Source organism: Sebastes umbrosus, chromosome 13 (assembly GCF_015220745.1).
Source record: "Sebastes umbrosus isolate fSebUmb1 chromosome 13, fSebUmb1.pri, whole genome shotgun sequence".
NCBI classification, from domain to species: domain Eukaryota; kingdom Metazoa; phylum Chordata; class Actinopteri; order Perciformes; family Sebastidae; genus Sebastes; species Sebastes umbrosus.
The window spans coordinates 7,269,758-7,287,909 of record NC_051281.1 but is presented as its reverse complement, the minus strand read 5'-3'; the positions used below and the strand labels follow the sequence as shown (position 1 = coordinate 7,287,909).

Genomic DNA, 18,152 nt, shown 5'->3' with positions numbered 1-18,152 from the left:
TAATCAGTTTTCAAATGTTTTATAACCTTCACCTGTTGCTGAGTTTGTCAGTATATAAAAACATAAAAAGAGTTGCTTTTGTGCTAATAGCACACTATTATTTGAGAAAAGGTTTTATCAAGTTTTCTCATAATATAGCAAGCAGGAGACAAAAACATCTGTAAGGTATGGAAAATCATAACCTAATTTAGGCTATTTCTGATTTAGACATAATGGGTTTATCAATTAATTCGAACTATTAGTTGTCCTTAATTCAACTAACATAAAATAAATCTCTAATTAATCCAATTAACTCCCCTTTAAATTAGGTGCGGCTAATTTGACAGGACTATCCCTTTAAAGAAGAAGTCCGCTATATATAAAGGAACAGTCCATTTCACCAAAAAAGGGGGAACCCTGTCACTGCTTCGTGAGATTTCTTAATTTTAACACAAAATATACACTAAGAAGGAAAACAAATATGTTACTATCCAATTTCTCTTCAATATAAATATCATATTACACTGAAAACCCAATAAATTAATAAATTCAAAAATTCAAAAAATAATATTTGTATTCATACATGTGTGTATATATGGATGGATATGATATATTTTTTTGTCTTGTTTTCTTCCTTTTTGATTTAGACATAATGGGTTTTTATCAATTAATTCGAACTATTAGTTGTCCTTAATTCAACTAACATAAAAGAAAATCTCTAATTAATCCATTTAACTCCCCTTTAAATTAGGTACAGCTAATTTGACAGGACTATCCCTTTAAAGAAGTCCGCTATATATAAAGGAACAGTCCATTTCACCAAAAAAGGGGGAACCATGTCACTGCTTCGTGAGATTTCTCAATTTTAACACAAAATAAACACCATGAAGGAAAACAAATATGTTACCATTCAATTTCTTTTAAATATAAAACTCATGTTAAACTGAAAAACAATATTTAATGGGTTAATGTGTTCACAAAAAAACGTCGGTCACCCCCCCTTTGGGTCTTTTCTATTTATAGCATCAGCTGTTGCAATACAAAGATGAGCTATTGAACAGTATTGTTGATCGCAGATGTGGGCAGCAGCAGCTCAGGGCGGCGGTGGAGCTGGTGTGAAGAAGAAGAAGAAGCCGAGGAAGAAGAGGGAGATGAGGAGGAATATGTCGTTGTGAGGAGGAAGAGGACGTTTTCTTCTTTTGTGTGTTTCAACTCTAAATCGGTGAGTAGCTTGTGACAGAGGAGGAGGAAGAGGAGGAGGAGGAGGAGGAGGAGGTCGTGAATGCGGAGTAAACAGTCAAATGGAAGTTAGAACGTTCTAATTAAGAGTATCGAACGTTTTGGATACATTTTGCGGAAATTGCTTTTTGAAGAAAGAAACATTGTAGCAACCGAGATCCGGTTATTCATGGGCGGCTACTGTCTGGTTCTCCATACGGCCGCTCACACACATAGACATAAGGGCCCTGCCTCTGTGTGTCAAAAAATGTCCCTCCAAGGGGACGAAAACAAAAACACAGTGTCTTTTATCATATGTCAGACATGATCACCAAAGCCAGGGCACAGTAGAGGTTGTACAGTTGTGAAGCAGCAGAAATGAGCAGATTTAGACAGAGAGAGAGAACAGAGAGATTCTTCATGTCTCAAATCATACAGTACGATGAGATCTAAAACAAAAACACAGTGTCTTTAATCGTATGTCAGACATGATCACTGTGTATTTACCATAGTACACAGTACACAGTAGTAATGAGCAGATGTAGAGAGACAGACAGATTGTTCATGTCTCAAATCATAGGATGAGATCATTCAGAAGCTACTCAGTCTGCAGAAACACACGCACACGTTAATCACTATTAATAGCAAAGTGAAATCACCAGATTTGTCTGCTGGACAGATCCCCCTTTTATCCTTCATCATAACTTCAGGGCAATGTCAATCCCTGCTGATGAAGATGATGATGATGATGATGACATTGCTTGTGTAATTGTGACCTTTGACCCGGAGAAAATACCCTTCTGATTGGTATTTGCTGATCACTCAGGTGAGTCTGTGTGTCACACAGACACACAGACAGGCCCATGTCAGACATGATCACGAAACCCCCCCACTGTGTATTTACCATAGAACACAGTACACAGTAGTAATGAACAGATTTAGAGAGAGAACAGAGAGATTCTTCATGTCTCAAATCATAGGATGAGATCATTCAGAAGCAGTCTGCAGAAACACACTCACACAGACACACGTTAATCACTATTAATAGCAAAGTGAAATCACCAGATTTGTCTGTCTGTCTGTCTGGTGGACAGATCCCCCCTTTATCTTTCATCATAACTTCATGGAAATGGCATAATGCTAGCTGCTGCTGCTGCTGATGATGATGATGATGATGATGACATTGCTTGTGTAATTGTGACCTTTGACCTGGAGAAAATACCCCTTCTGATTTGTAGATGTTGCCCACTCAGGTGTGTCATCTATTACATGTGTATGAAGCCTGGTAATATCAGGCTAGTGATTAAATAATGATTCCTGCGTGATTCAAATTGTCATTCCACACATCTGATCTTTCAAAGTGTGTCAAAAGATTGGCCTATATAGGGATATAAGAAACTATCCATACACTTGAGTATTGTCATATTATGTTATGTAGAGATAGATCTATCAATCTATCAATCTATCTATCTATCTATCTATCCATCTATCTATCTATTGCCTTGCTTACAGTATCGCAAATTATTGAATCGTAACTCTTGTATCATGATACTTATCGTATCGGTAGATTCTTGCCAATACACAGCCCCAATAGTGTAGAAAAGTGGGCTTGTGTCATAAGGTTTTTAATATATGAGCTATGACTGCAAGTAACGATTATTTTAATTGTCGATTAAACTGTTGATTATTTCTTGATTAATCGATTAGTTGTTTGGTCTATAAAAAGGTGAAAAATGTCGATCAGTGTTTCAATAAATCGTTTATGTTTTCATATGGCTTTTCAAATTTTCTGTTGGGTGATATGGTTGAAATAAATTTGTGTTTTTAAGGGTATTTTCCAATATCAATATTGATGAACATTATGGCAAATACAAAATCACATAATCAATGTCCAAAGCAATGAAGTATGTGTCCTATTATGCATTACATAAGACCATACTCTTCTTATGAGTGAAACAAAAACTTCATAAGTTTTTAATCACAGCTTGGACAACAAAGTGTTATAGAATGATCACATGAGGATCATTTCATCAATTTACTAGAAGCCAATAAACTATAACATTTATATATTTCAACCAGCCATAATTGGTAGTTTTGAATTATTGCTTGACCATAGTTTACGAGACCAAAAGAGCATTTTGTGCTATGCTGACTAATAGATTTACACTCTAATTTGTGTGATGTTTTTTTTAATTCTTGGCCATGATTGACAAAATAGACTACTGGAAGTTTATGTGGTTGTTTTCATTCAAAGATATCTACTTCATAAATCACACTCACATCCTGTGTCGTGTATCCTGGTTGAAATTCCCAAATGGCCAGAAAAAAATGTAGATTATCAGAATTAATGAATGGAAAGGTCAGAGTAGGAAATGCCCCCAGCAAGTCACAGTACATTAGTGACATATTTGGGTGGCGTGTATGAATGGCAGCCTTATCCACAGAGAATTTCATATGAAAAAAGACATTAGTGTAATTTATGGCTAAATGGGTTCTCAAACAATGCTGTGAGACTGGAGGCAAGTTAGTCATTGGTGATGAGCCACAATCACATGAATATCTATACATCACTCTGTGTTAGGATGTTTGCACTTTGTTCTCTGGGCCAAATGTTTGCAGGGTCTTAAGATGTGGCCATAAAGTCTGTCGTCATTGTAAGGAAATGTGATGAGGGGGCAGCTGACTTTCTTAGTTTCAGGTGATTATACACTAATGAAAACATAGTTATGAATACTATATTCCATTTCTGCTAACAGATTACCCGAAATGTTACACACTGTTCCTTTATGGGCTGTATGCGTAATAATATATTAATATGATTTTTTTACCACATTAATAACTGGAGAATATTGCCAATATTGATGCTGGTGAAGAAATGTGTGGGTCCTTTTGTATATGTTTTCATTTCAGCTGTCTTGGTGACAAGAACTAGCAACCTGCTTGAAAACCAAGTTCCTCGAGAAAGTCAGCCAGGGCTTCAGTATTTATATAAAAATATACGTTCTGGTCAACCATGGAGCAATTCATAAAATTATACTATCTATTAAATAGTTTTCATAAGTCAAAGGTAAAATAAAAAATCAGATGAGCTCTCAATCCAAGAAAAAACAAAGTAAGGGTGTAGTTTGAATGGAATTTGTCCTTAATAAGTGTTGGACTCGATGAACTGTGTCTTAACACCTCCCTGGAATGATGGATGAGTGTTGATATCAAGGCTACAGTACAGGCCGGGGTGTGCACCGCCGTGTTCCTCCTTATTCCTGTTCTGTGAGATGTGTTGCTGCTTTGTTCCCATGTGAAGAGGGAAGTCTCTTTATCCTTTCCCAAGGCAGCAACTGACCGCTTCCCTAGAGGCCAGAGAGGCTTTATGGAGTCACGGTGACGGAAACCAAATATGAAGTCCAAAACACACCAGTTGCTTCTGTTATTTTATATGTAAAACACACGCCTGTGTAATATCGGCTTCACTGGTCCTCTAGCTATCACATTGGATGAGGAGCTACTTATTATGTTTCCTAGTTAGCCACAGCTGTAGAGACTGGCTCCTCAGAGGAATCGAGTGCAACAACAAACAAAAAAGCTTCATATAATGATTTACATGCTTTGCGATCCTGTCGATATTAAGTCACGACACAATCTTATTGCGATTTTAAACATTTTGCAATATAATAGTAGTATTGCAATAAGATATATTGCGACATGTTGCAAATTGTTACCTTTTTTTCAACTGCAAATTATGCAGTTTGTCAACATCTGTTTTATCTAATAAGATACAGTTTTCACTCTGTTCATCTCAGAGTTTTCATTCACATATCTGGAGGTCAGAGGTCAAGGGACCCCTTTTGAAAATGGCCATGCCAGTTTTTCCTCACCAAAATTTAGCGTAACTTTGGAGCGTTATTTAGCGTACTTTCCGTCAAGCTAACATGACATGGTTGGTTCCAATCGATTCCTTAGGTTTAGGTAGTTGCAAATGATACCAGTATCCTCACTCTAGCTTTAACATTGAGTACACTACAATCTCTAAAAGACAGAATAGTGGCTGTCGGATTGTTAAGAGGTTAATAGTTTATATAATAAAAGATTGATACTTGTTGTTAGTGTATCGATGCTATATTGCCAAGCAAAATATTGTGATTCTATGCGGTAACGATTTTCAGCGTGGATGAAAAACCAGTACCGAGAGGAAAGGATTCAGATTGGTTGGCATTAGTGTGAACACGGCGAGTGTTGTTGTGAACAGTACAGTAAGCATGCAGTCTCGGTTGGCTCTCATGGTTTGTAAAGACATACAGACAGCCACAGACTAACTTTGGTTGGGCACATAATAACATTTCCTCCACCAAGCTTCCACTCCCAAAGGAATTTGGTGTCTGTGGATTATTTTAGTCTCACACAACAGTGAGCGGTGTTCCTGAGGACTGTGCACTCCTCCACCAAGTAGCCTCACAGAGGGAAATGCTGACACACCAACCATACAAGGTTGTGACCTGACTTGGCTTCAGCTCAGCCCCACCGGGCATGGTGTGAGCACCACCACTGGTGGCAGGTACTGTGACGTCATGGTGCTTCCTAAGCTGTTTTTGTTTTTCTGCACAGCACTGAAAATCCATCTAAGGCTGTGTCTTGTGAAATTGTATTGTGGCGTAGACATTTACTCTGTGGCTTTATGACAGCCAGCCAACTAACTGACTGAAGAGGTATTTTAACATCAGGAATTTGGCTTGGAAATTCTTTGCCCAACCTGGCTGGCTGACTGGTCGGCCGGCTGGTTCTGGAAAGGAAGGAAACATCTTCCTTCCCTCCATTGTGCTGGGCAGGAAAGGATGGACTGAAGCCAGCTGACAGCTGTTTCCTGGTGGATGAAGGAGGAATGGGTGCGTGGGTGGGTGGGAGGGTGGTGTTGTGCTAGTAGTGAGTGAATGTGCTTTTCTGTCTGCTTTTGTTGCTACAGTTTAACTAGCTATCTGAAGGTTTCACAGTAAGATGGAGTAGATTAGTTTCATTTCAAATGTGTTTAGTTTTAAATGTGTATGAACGCTGATGGCTTGACTTACAGTAAATGGTTGTATCAGTGGTGTGCATGTTTTAACCCATTCACTATAACTCGCATATATTAAGCATTACTCCCATTATTACTGTAGATTTCCTAACTTACAAGCAGCAGTTGTTTTAATCTTAAATCAATAGAGATGCATTTGCAGAGACTTGGGGAAACTTGCTTGAGATATTAAATTTATTCAACCCGGTTTCAGGAGAAGGCGTATAAGTAGTACATTACACAGACATTCCGCATATCATGAGGACGCTTTTAGGCTTGTCATTTGTACGCCACGCAACAAAAACTACCGTAACGTCCGTAGTTAGGTTGAGACAACAAAACCACTTAGTTGGTTTTAGGAAAAATGTCAGGGTTGGGCGTAAGCTAAGTAGTTCTACAATACGTACAGAATCAATGTAACATAAGTACGGAAAACTCGTCACAAACGTCACTAAAAAACGTGATAAATGTCACTAACGTAACTTACAAAACAGAACAACGGTCTCCTGGTTATAAGTCCTGTGTTTATTGGAGCCACCCATCTCCCCTCCCATCTGCCTACCATAAGTGGTCTTTTTCGTTTTTTATTCTACGTCACTAGCTCTGAGCGTAGCACATTTACGCAAATGCGTTTACATTTCAGTCAGTACAGACTACATGGCGTACGAATGACATGCCAAAAGCATTAAGGGCGTTCTTATTGCACGATAAATGCCTTGCACATTATCGTGACATTCATACGCCTTTTTGTGCGAATGGGCTGAATTTATTATTTAGGTCTTTTCATTGTATGTGGATTTTTAAAAACAACTGTCTAGTTTTCTTGTATGTTACGTTTCCACTAAAATGCAAAAATGTTTTCCCTGAGGCTTCACACAAGTGTTAAATGCATTTCCTTCCTCAAAAAAATTGACAAATCCATTTTTTTAATATTATGAATCATGAATAGTTTACATCTATGTATGCTAGCTTGCAGAATAGTGCAAAACCACCGGCAGGAATGTGTATTGTGTCATGCACATGAGCAAGCATGCGGATGACACAATACACATGTCCTCGTAGGCATGCACGAGGATGCACATGCACAAAATGGGGACCCACTCACTCATAAAAACATTGCCCAATAGCACTACTTTAACTTAGCTTGATTTGATTGACAATTTGACTAGATTTTGCGTTGCAGTGGCGGTTTGGCGCGTCGCGACTGATTTGATCGAGTTGAATAAAGTTAAACCGGTTCCATTCCAGTCTGAGCCAGTGGCAGTTAATAGAAAATCACACAGTGCTTTTTGTTTAATGATTCAAATCATTTTCATACTCTTGATAAGATTTTTTTAAAACATGTTTGAATTTGATGTCTTGAAACAGAGCCGTCAATATCATTTAGAAAAAGGAGAAGGCCAAAAATGGGGTGCGTGCGGTAAAATAGAGGCGTCTATAACACCATAACATTTCTATCAACTTTGTCCTCATTTGCCCTCGCTTCCTCTCCCTCACTCTTCTGTTTCCGATTTTCTCTCACCCTCCTCTCCCTCTCTGTTTCCCTCCAATGTCTCGTTCTTTGGTAAGCTGTGGTGTGAGCTTTTTGCCACAACGGCATAAGATCACACACATATTAAAGCTCCTATGTCATTGCCTTTAGTGATTTGAACCATACAGCATCACTGTAATGTAAGACTCTTAAAAAGGGCAGAGTCTGAATCATTTACAAATGTTTAAATAGATTTTTTTTTTTAAACCTCTACTGTACTTCACTTGTGTGGAAAAAAAGACTTGTCTCCTCTGTTAAACCTCTCATATTGTAGCAAGATGAATGTTTATTTTTGTTTTCAAAAAGCCATAATTACAAACTACAGTTATGTGGAAGCCATCATATTCCTCTGCTGGTTCTGTGGTTATACTGGACCACTGAGAGTAGACGTCATTAGACTGGTTCCTGCTACCGGGCCAAACCAGGCTCACCAAGCTTCACCCGCGTTCCCATACTGGGATATCCATGCTGAGAGTGGCTTTGATTAGAGACAATGACGCCGGAACAGTTCAAGTGGTTTTCTATAAGGCCTCTTCATCCAACCTGTTTTATTGTGGCTGTGGCTTCCTTTACTATTCCTCCTTTTATATTTAAAACATGTCAGCTTACAAAAAATGTGACAATGCTTTCCATAAGGCACTAATCTTGATGACAAATGCTTCTGCATTTCCTGTAGCTGCTTCACAATAAAAGCCGTCTGTGTTTGTTTTCCAGTGGGAAACTCTTAATATGAAGCAGCAGCTGCAGGAAATGTTTGCTTTGTATTAGCTTTGTATCTCACAGGTGCCCGACTCATGATAAGTTACTCCTGATACCCCTCGTATTGTGTATGCTGATGTCCACCACACACAGGAACATTTATGATCAAACAAGTCTTTTAATCAGAGTCAGGTACTCCTTTAGCACTGTGGGTGGACTTTATGTTGCTACTTGCTGTGTCACAGAGCTCTCCAGGGCTCTGTGGTTTAATTTCTGCCCATTTTGCATAAATACTCAAGTCAATACAGTAGTTCCCATAAGATGCAGTTCCTGTAAAAGCTACTAGAAATTGGCTACAAGACTAAACGGACTGGAAAAACATCAGCTTCTCTGTAAAAAAAAGTCGATTGTTCTATTTCAACATGTTTTTACTTAAACTTTATCGCTCTTCTTCTATATTGTAAACAGTGTTACCAACTATTTTCCATTTAAAGTAGCTGGCACAAGCTCTAAAAGTCGCCACACCAGATGACGTCATATACCCACATTTGCATATTGGTGACGTCATTGTGCATCATTTGCAAAAAGCATAGTGGTTGTGTCGGCTGACTTCCTGCCTGTGCCGCAAGCCGTGGACTGTGATTTCTCTGAGCAGCATGCATGGGAATGAATTACAATATTATATCTTTCTCGCTTTTTCCTGATGTGGATAAGTTGTCGCTACTCGCTTTTTAGAAATACAGCTGCTAAGAGGGTCTGAAAAGTCGCTAAATCTAAGGACAAAGTTGCCAAGTTGGCGACCCAGATTGTAAAGCCATGTCATTCAGCTTGTCGTCTCTCTAAATGACTGTTACCCAGCTATGAATATATGTGTTTTAGGTGAGCTTAAAGGCTGCTGAACTCTCTCTATTTTTGGCTGGACTGCAGAGGGCCAACCCTACAAACGCAAAAGTCTGTCACTGAGTGAGTGACTGAGTGAGTGATGAAGTTTCAAGATTGGTCGGCCCAGTGTTGGAGTTTCCTCATTGGCTGTTGCTCTTTCAAAATGAAAAGGCGGGGAACAGTCCTTTATGCAAATGAGCCCGTCCAGCGCGACGAGTCCAGCTCACGAAACTTGGATCAAGCTGTGAAACTGGGTGATCTAGTTCTAAAATGAAACGAGAATCAGCAGTGGCAAAGCCTATTTTTCTCTTAAAATGTTTTCAGAAGTAGATTTTGATGGATTGTTTAGACGGAATAACAGAAGCAGAAAACCAGGGACCAATCCAGTGTATTGAACGATACGGTACGCCACCACTTGAACCGCCAGTTGAGTGGAGCAGTGCATGGATTTAACATTATAGACATGAACACTGAGAATTTCTATAACAATTTAGCCACAAATTCACAAACTGACCATTCACGGTCCAGACATACAGTATACTCGGTTTTGACCGAGTCTTGTTGTTCAGTTTTTTCCCCATCTTTCTGCTTTGATCCACAACTCGTAGCTGTGGTCTCCATGGTGATGAAAAAGCAGCTGCAACAAAAAAAACCTTAACACCTCCCTCCCTTGTTCTCTCTCCCTCTGTCTGTTGTTCCCTCCCCTCTCTATTGTCAATCCCTTGTTCCCTCTCTCTCTCTGTCCTGGTCCTCCATTTTCAGCCAGGTGTGTCTCCTCAGCCACCTACTAGCCTACTTCTCACCTTTACCACCACTATCGAGGTAGCCATGGCGACCAGCGCCCTGCCAAGTGACAACCTGCCAACGTACAAGCTGGTGGTGGTGGGGGATGGCGGTGTTGGGAAGAGCGCCCTCACCATCCAGTTTTTCCAGAAGATCTTTGTGCCGGACTACGATCCCACGATAGAGGACTCGTACCTGAAACACACAGAGATAGACGGACAGTGGGCCATACTGGATGGTGAGTAGAAATGTGCATGTGAAATCTCTCTCTTTTCTTTTGGTTTCAATTAAACATGCATCATTGACCCATGAGTGAACACTTGTATTTGCTCTTAAACATGTTTTAACTACATTCCAGTGGTCGCCGTTTCCTCCAATGAGCTAACTGTTCAACAATTCCCTGGAAGAATTAATGACATTTAGAAAAAGGCTGCTGTGGTTGTTGCATGTGAGAGAAATTATGCATCATTCCATGTTTTTTATCCTTCCATCAATAAAGTATTACATTTATGTTGGAAACATATAAAGCTCTGAAAAGAATCAGAAAACCACTTTAAAAAGAAATACAGTTTATGGGAGTGCATTTTGTGTTAACTATTGACAGCTACTGACCTCTGCTAAGGCCTGAAAATTGTCCTGACACAGTTGTTATGTAAGGGTGATTGGGTCACCGGGTTAACAAAATCTACAAGTGTGTAGGTGGAGGAAACAAGCTCTTATTCTCAACAGGTACCTGCAGAAAACTGAAACAGGTCACAATAACAGAATTGCACAATCTCATTGTTCAATGATTACTGCAAACTGGGTCAGTTTATATCCGTTGGGGTATAAACGGAACAATGCTTTTGGTTAGGAGGGGTTCAACAGTTAATATTTGGAATAACTGACTTTTTATGGCAGCTTTGAAAGGTCTAAACATGCTTGATTAATTAAGAAATAAAATAAAAATGACACGAAATTGCCAATTTGCCACTGCAAAAAATATGCGGTAGTCTGTATATATAGTAGGAAACATACTTACTCTGACAAGCTATAAAGCAGAGGTAGACCAGATGTTTTACAAACTATCATTATTGGTGGAACTGGGCTCAGATAGTGGCCGATGGTTGCACAGCCGCCACCAGTCACGCGGCGACGTACATCACCGTTTTGCTTGGAGGCTCCATACACAGAGTCAAGGTAGAGGGGGATGAAAAAAGTTATCTGTTGAATATATAACGCAACACTATCAGCTCTTTGTTCCAGATACAAGCCAGGCAGACAGGGAGGAAAATAAATCATTCACTGTTACTTTAACTTGCTTACTGCACCAATTTGGTGTTCTCTCTTCCAAATAATCCAGCCACGTAACCGTCATTTATGAAATTAAACCGCACACTTAAGGATCCTGCTAGTGCACGAACATCAATGGTTTGCAAGAGTGGCATTTAACAATGTACAAGATGCACGACAGAGGTAATCCTGGCCAGACATACTGTAAGCCACAGTACAGCACAACGCCCACTGCAAATAAATAGAAAATCCTCCAATGATGTAATCCACCAAATCACACTTCAGGATATTCTCTTTTGACAAAAAACAGATTTATTAAAAATGGCGTGTGCAAAAGTAGCCTTCGAGGCTGCTGCAGAAGTAAAGAAGATATTGGCCAATTAATCGTTTATCAGCTTTTTCCTGCTCCAAACTATCGTTATTATATCAGCCTTTTAAAAATCCGCTATCAGTCGACCTCTTATATAAAGTACCGTATGCTCAAAGCCTGTGTCAAATACGTCCATCATCTGGGTGTGTTTTGATTGAAGAAGTCAGTAAAGTAACCCATTTGTGTCTGTCCATCTTGTCAGTGCTGGACACAGCCGGTCAGGAGGAGTTCAGTGCGATGAGGGAGCAGTACATGAGGACAGGAGACGGCTTCCTCATCGTCTTCTCTGTGACAGACAAGGCCAGCTTCGAACATGTCGACCGGTTCCATCAACTCATACTACGGGTCAAAGACAGGTAGGTGGCAATGACTGCAAAACTCATGACTCTTAAATGATGTCGTGTTATGATTTAATGCAAACCACTCATTTGCACTGAAAATCAAATCACAGAATGCCATATTTTTGGGTATTTTGAAAGCCAAACTTTTCCCGCCTCAGTCAGGGCAGTTTCAGTTTTGATGACTCAGCAGACATGGTTCAGTCGGCGCTAACGGGTAGCGTCGTCATATGTCTCAGGATCAGAAAGGTTAAGGATCTCGTCCTGGCTTTGCTTTTCCACAAGCTGCAGACGAGTTGGACAGAACGCCAGATCTGTTTCCAAAATTGTAATCAGTCGTGTTGCGAGAGAAGAGATGCATCTGTTCTCCGACAGCGACTGACAGCAGCCAATAAAACTGAGCTTGAGAGATGGAACAAAAATAGAAACTGGAAGTGAGCAAGTTGCTGTGTGTCCATATTTAGTGGTGCTCTACCGTCGCTCATTTCTCTACTTCTTGAATGTTGCAGAAATCTGACACCTCTCACACAATTTGTGAAGCATGTGATCTTTCAGTCTGAAGACCACGAGACACTTTTAAACACACTGCAAGTGGTTTGGAAAATGCATTATTCAGCTATGCCTGAGATTGTGTGTGTGTGTCCTTTTCTGCTCAGGGATGCCTTCCCCATGGTGTTGGTGGCCAACAAAGTGGACTTGGTCCATCTGAGAAAGATCACCGCCGACCAGGGCCAAGAGATGGCGGCAAAACATAATGTAAGTAATGGACCTCATTGAGGGCATTTAGCATTAAACTGATATCATATCTTTAACCTAAACAGAGTTTTTACATGTGCCTGGAAGTATTTCTGAAGCAACAGTGAGAGGACAGATCACAGAGCTGTGTCCTTGTATCTGAAATAATTCAACCCAAAATCAGAATAAAAGTCAAACTGTAATAATCATCAAGAAAAAGAACACCTTGGTGATACCGAGTATGACGTCAAAATCAACATAAATCCAGGTTAATGACCAACAGCTCTATTGGCATTTAAAATGAACAACGACAGTGGAAGTTAGAAGCTGTCTTCTCAACTTTGCTGCCACAAAACCCTCACTGGGCTTACGTCAGGGTTTTGCAAAAGCTCTGTGTATCCGGCTAACACCAGGGTTATTATAGAAAACTAAAGCGAAAATAAGCAGTGAAAAATATTGTTCGTAAACTGAAACTAAATAAAAAACTAAATCCTTTAAGAAAAACTAAAACTACACTGAAATGATATTGTCTGGGTAAAAACTAATAAAAGTAAAATAAAAATGAACGTAAATTCATTTCAGTTTTAGTTTTTAGCAATAATATATTACTACTGGAAAAAAAGGAGACATGAATTTCAAACCAGGTGACATTGAACCACAGAAATTTAACACTTTAACTTGAACATCCTGGAGTTGCTTCACATCGGACAGTAGCGCAAAGATTAAACGTTAAACATTATGGCCGTTCCTACACAGTTGTCCAACCATGCATTTTGTATGTATATGCTACTACATACTTCTGAGATATTGTAGCTGGCTCTAACTGAAACAAACTAAAACCACTGTAAACTAACACTAAATGTATAAAAACTGAAACTAAACTAAAACTAGCAAACACACTCTGAAAACTAACTAAAACCAAACAAAAAGTTTATTGAAAAGTCAAAACTGAAAGAAAATAAAAACTAATCGAGTGTCAGTGAACGCAGCATGACCATTGAAACAGGCAGAAGCAGGCGAACATGACTGTGCTTATTGTAAAGGATCACTTCCATACAGAGCACACCAGTTTTACTGATCTGAGACAACTTTGACTTTCTCCCTGAGGTGTTTTGGTCCAGACAGATTCAGAGAAAATGATCGCTGATGATGACACTGTGACATCTTGGGGACTTTTTATTTCACACTTTTTTTCTTTTCTATTTTGGATTCAAGGGCCCCTTTTTCAATTTTTCAGTTTTTAACTGATCATATAAGTACAACACTTGGGGCTGTTTCCACACCGACACAGTTGATTCATCACTGTCATTTCAATGACTGCATCTGTCTCAGTCTTTGTCTGTGGTGAGACTGAATTAATGATAGTGGCCAATTATGTTTAATTGGTGTTTTCACGGGTTCAGGTTCTGTCTTCATGTGACTTTCTACCAGCTCCAGGTCATCATGTAACTTTTAATTGTGACCCTTATTGTTTCTTAACCACGTAGCATTTGGCTGCTATCATATCATATCATGTCTCCCTATACTGTTTATTTCTATACTTTATACAGTATAATTACGTAGTTATTCAACCAAATTGGTTATTTCATATTTCAGTAAACAACTTATACCACTCTTAATAGCATCTCTGCTTGTTTCCTCAGATAACTTATATTGAAACCAGTGCCAAGGATCCTCCGATGAATGTGGACAAAGCCTTTCATGAGCTGGTTCGGGTTATAAGGTAACTCCACGTTCACTTCTCTTTGGTCTCTTATTTTACTCTCTTATCTAGTTGAAGGCTGTGACATCTTTGCATAGAAAATAATGTTATAAAGACAGTAGAGGCGGGAATCTCTAGAGGCCCCACGATACGATATTATCACGATACTTAAGTCACGATACGATCTATATGTTGAGTATCGCGATACAATATATTGTGATTTATAACCTTTTTTCAACTGCAAATTATGCAGTTTGTCAACATCTGTTTTATCTAATAAGATACAGTTTTCACTCTGTTCATATCAGAGTTTTCATTCTCATATCTTGAGGTCAGAGGTCAAGGAACCCCTTTTGAAAATGACCATGCCAGTTTTTCCTCGCCAAAATTTAACATAAATTTTGAGCGTTATTTATTGTTCTTCCTGACAAGCAAACATGACACCCATGGATTCCTCAGGTTTTCTATTTTCATATGATACCAGTGTCCAGCTTTAAGACTGAGCTCTCTACAACCTCTGAAAGACAGAGTAACGGCCGGAGGTTAATAGTTTATAATCTCCTATAAGACAGATCTACTTGCAGCAACAGCTGCTAAACTGCTAGTGATTGGCCCTTAAGATTTACAACCTAAAATAAAGTTACATCTAATAAAATGGTCTCAACTCAAAGTGAGTTCAGTATTTCACTTCTTTAGATCTTAGTGGCACAGAGAGAGTGTTAATGCTGGTATGTGAGGGCAGTGAAAGTGTTTTTAGGAAGAGTGGAAAAGCAAAGAAAAAAAACCCCCAGAGCTATTTCCTGTCTTGACACACATGTAATTTCAGAAGAATTTTATTTGCGTCCATGTTTCGAATGTGGTCATATCCTGTGTTAAGGCCTTCTCTTGTTGCAAGAACCAATAAGGAACAAGTAGAATAAACTCAGCTTCCCAAATATACAAGAAATGAAATAAAAAGGAAATAATCCAGATTAGGAAGAGTTGTCGTTGTCCACATGTCAGGTCTGTAAGTGACTCATGAGGAAACTTCTCTGTTTTGGTACATTATGGAAAAAAAGAGAAGAGAGTCTATGATGTCTATGATGAATCAACATTGCCCTCTCGTGGTCAGACTGTAGAAAGCCGGTCATCCAGGAGGAGGATAAAGACATAATGGTTGACTCATGCATCAGCAGTTCAGGCAGAAAGTAGCCTTCCTCTTTGTACTTGTGCACGTTGCCATAGGCTGCCTGGAAAACTCAAATGTTTAATGTGAAACACATGCTGATGACTGGCTTTAAGCTTAGTATGACTCCCATAGGATTTTGATCCTGAGTTGAAAGGAAATTTAGGTCTAAAAAGGTCTAACATTGTCTTAAATATGATTTTATGGGTCTTAAAATCAAAGCTCTACTTTTGTGTTAACTGCAACTAATCAAGAGGATCGTCAGAATTTATTAATTTTGTTTTTGTATTGTGTTTAATACGTGGTTGAAGCCAGAGGGGAGCCCATACTGTATGAAGCCTGATGCTGCCTTTGTATGAAGACGTTAGGAATATTAGGAATCATACATAAAATGTTGAAAACATTAAGTCGCTATGAATTTGTGTACTTAAAGTAATTCTAGGACTTATTTTCATTCATACAAATTTTCCTTTATAATTTTGTCAGTATGAAAATAAAAAAAAAACATTGTATGTGGTCTTGAAAAGTTCTTGAAAAGTTTTAAATGTTACTTGTTGAAACCTGCAGATGGTTAAGATTATTTTATTACACGGCTTTGTTGAATACTCGATTCTGATTGGTGAATAATGGCGTTCTATGGTCTGTTATTTCTTTATAGCAGACCGTTGCTATGTATAACAGACTGTTGCTATGGATAACAGACCGTTGCTATGGGCACAGTTCTGATATCTGACTGGCGAACAGTTTTTGAGTCAAATTATTGATTTCTTCAGTAAGTAGCTGTGTAATAAGCGGGATAATGTAGAGCTAGCGGGTCATTGTTGTGAAATAAACCACCTTGTAAAACTGTTTCTCGTGTGTTTTTCAGGCAACAGGTGCCAGAGCGAAACCAGAAGAAGAAAAAGAAGATGAAATGGAGAGCAGAACGTTCAGCGGGTTCCCACAGGTTCCACTGCGCCATATTGTGACCTCCCTCGTCCTGTTTATCATTCGTACCATACACAAACATAACACACGCGCACCCACATTACCTTTGGATGTCAGGGAACTCCCCAGCAGTGGTTAACTACTGGAGCACAAAAGGGTCGATGAAAGGCTGAAAAAGTGAATCTGAAATGTTGGACTGATGTCCCCTCACCCTTCACAAGGCCTTGGGATGAGCGCTGTGCCCTCTCTCCTCGATTTCAAACGTCTATAGAGTCCTCCCATCTTTATTCAACACAGAACTACGCTGTCACCGAACTGTTTCTCAATCAAGTGTAATTTAATTTCAAATGTGTCACTCGATGACAGACTCTGGGGGGGGAAAAGCCAGAGATCATCTTGATATTGGAACTTCTGGAGACAGGGAGTAAAAGGGAGCACTCGGCTGAAAACGGCACCTCGTTTTTCACGGGGCAACTCCCAACAACCTGCTGGTCGTCACCTTTCTACCCTCACACTCCTACAATCTGTGGAAGAAAAGCATCTGTGTGATCTTTCGATATGTCGTCTGTTGTTCTCTCTCTTTGTGGAGCGGACACCATAAGGGCGTGGTGGATGAATAAGAGAGCGGTGATTTGTGGTGGTGAAAATAGAAGTTGCGTGGCGTCGTCGGTGGATGAGTGAGCCGTGAGTGTAGCGTGAACTTCATGGTCATGTGACGCTCTGGTTTTGAGATGTCAGTTCAGGGAGGATGGAAGATGGACGTGTCGTGGCAAGCGAGAGAAACGTGATGCGGAGAAAATGTGTCATATCGGTCGACAGGTTAGCGGGGTATGGTCATATCAGCGTGTTGAATAAGTGTTTGAATATAGTAATTGTAAAGGAGTATGTGGTTCATGTAAAAATAACAGGGTTTATAGAGAGGCGAAGTCCCGCCCTTTTTGTTATTTAGGAAAAAATATGAACGGTAGTCAACGGCGTGAGACAAATATTTTTTTGATCCTGTTTGAATTGCGCCATGAATTGATGTTTGTCAATTTAAAACATAATTTTGCAAGTCAAGAAAGTCACAGTTTGTTGTGAAACTGATGAAATATCAGACTGAAAATATGTAATTAGAAAGATGACAGACACAAAAGTTTGTAAGTGACGTCTCCCTCGCAGAGGCTACGATTATTGTGTGTTTCATACTGGGATGAACTCACTCCAGCAACTTACTCGTTCTTTCTCTTCCCGGCTGATAGAAAGACCAGGAGTCGCTGGATAAAACACATCAGGGAAGATACTTCGACAAACTGTGACTTTCTTGACTTGCAAAATTATCTACGTCACTTACAAACTTTCGGGTGTGTAGTCTTTCTAATTACGTATTTTCACAGTCTGATACTTCAACAGTTTTACGACAAACTGCGACTTTCTTGACTTGCAAAATTATGTTTTAAATTGACAAACATCATATGTGTGATTCATGGTGCAATTCAAACAGGATCAAAAAAATATTTGTTTCTCGCTG

At 39.4% G+C, this 18,152-nt stretch overlaps 1 protein-coding gene across 1 annotated transcript; it reads left to right on the top strand.

Annotated features, from left to right (window-relative positions):
• Nucleotides 1-923: 923 nt before the first annotated feature.
• On the top strand, nucleotides 924-17,841 carry si:ch73-116o1.2 (ras-related protein M-Ras). Its single transcript, XM_037790325.1, has 6 exons — nucleotides 924-1,201; nucleotides 10,113-10,371; nucleotides 11,978-12,131; nucleotides 12,770-12,869; nucleotides 14,492-14,571; nucleotides 16,584-17,841. The coding sequence occupies exons 2-6, from the start codon at nucleotides 10,179-10,181 to the stop codon at nucleotides 16,681-16,683; spliced, it is 627 nt and encodes a 208-aa protein (XP_037646253.1). The 5' UTR covers nucleotides 924-1,201; nucleotides 10,113-10,178; the 3' UTR covers nucleotides 16,684-17,841.
• Nucleotides 17,842-18,152: the final 311 nt, after the last annotated feature.

What these genes read in the sequence shown, in the direction of transcription:
- si:ch73-116o1.2 (XM_037790325.1), top strand. Translation starts at nt 10,179, where the DNA reads ATGGCGACCAGCGCCCTGCCAAGTGACAACCTGCCAACGTACAAGCTG. An exon ending in ACAGTGGGCCATACTGGATG is followed by an intron (nt 10,372 to 11,977) that starts GTGAGTAGAAAT and finishes CCATCTTGTCAG; the next exon opens with TGCTGGACACAGCCGGTCAG. An exon ending in GAGCTGGTTCGGGTTATAAG is followed by an intron (nt 14,572 to 16,583) that starts GTAACTCCACGT and finishes TGTGTTTTTCAG; the next exon opens with GCAACAGGTGCCAGAGCGAA.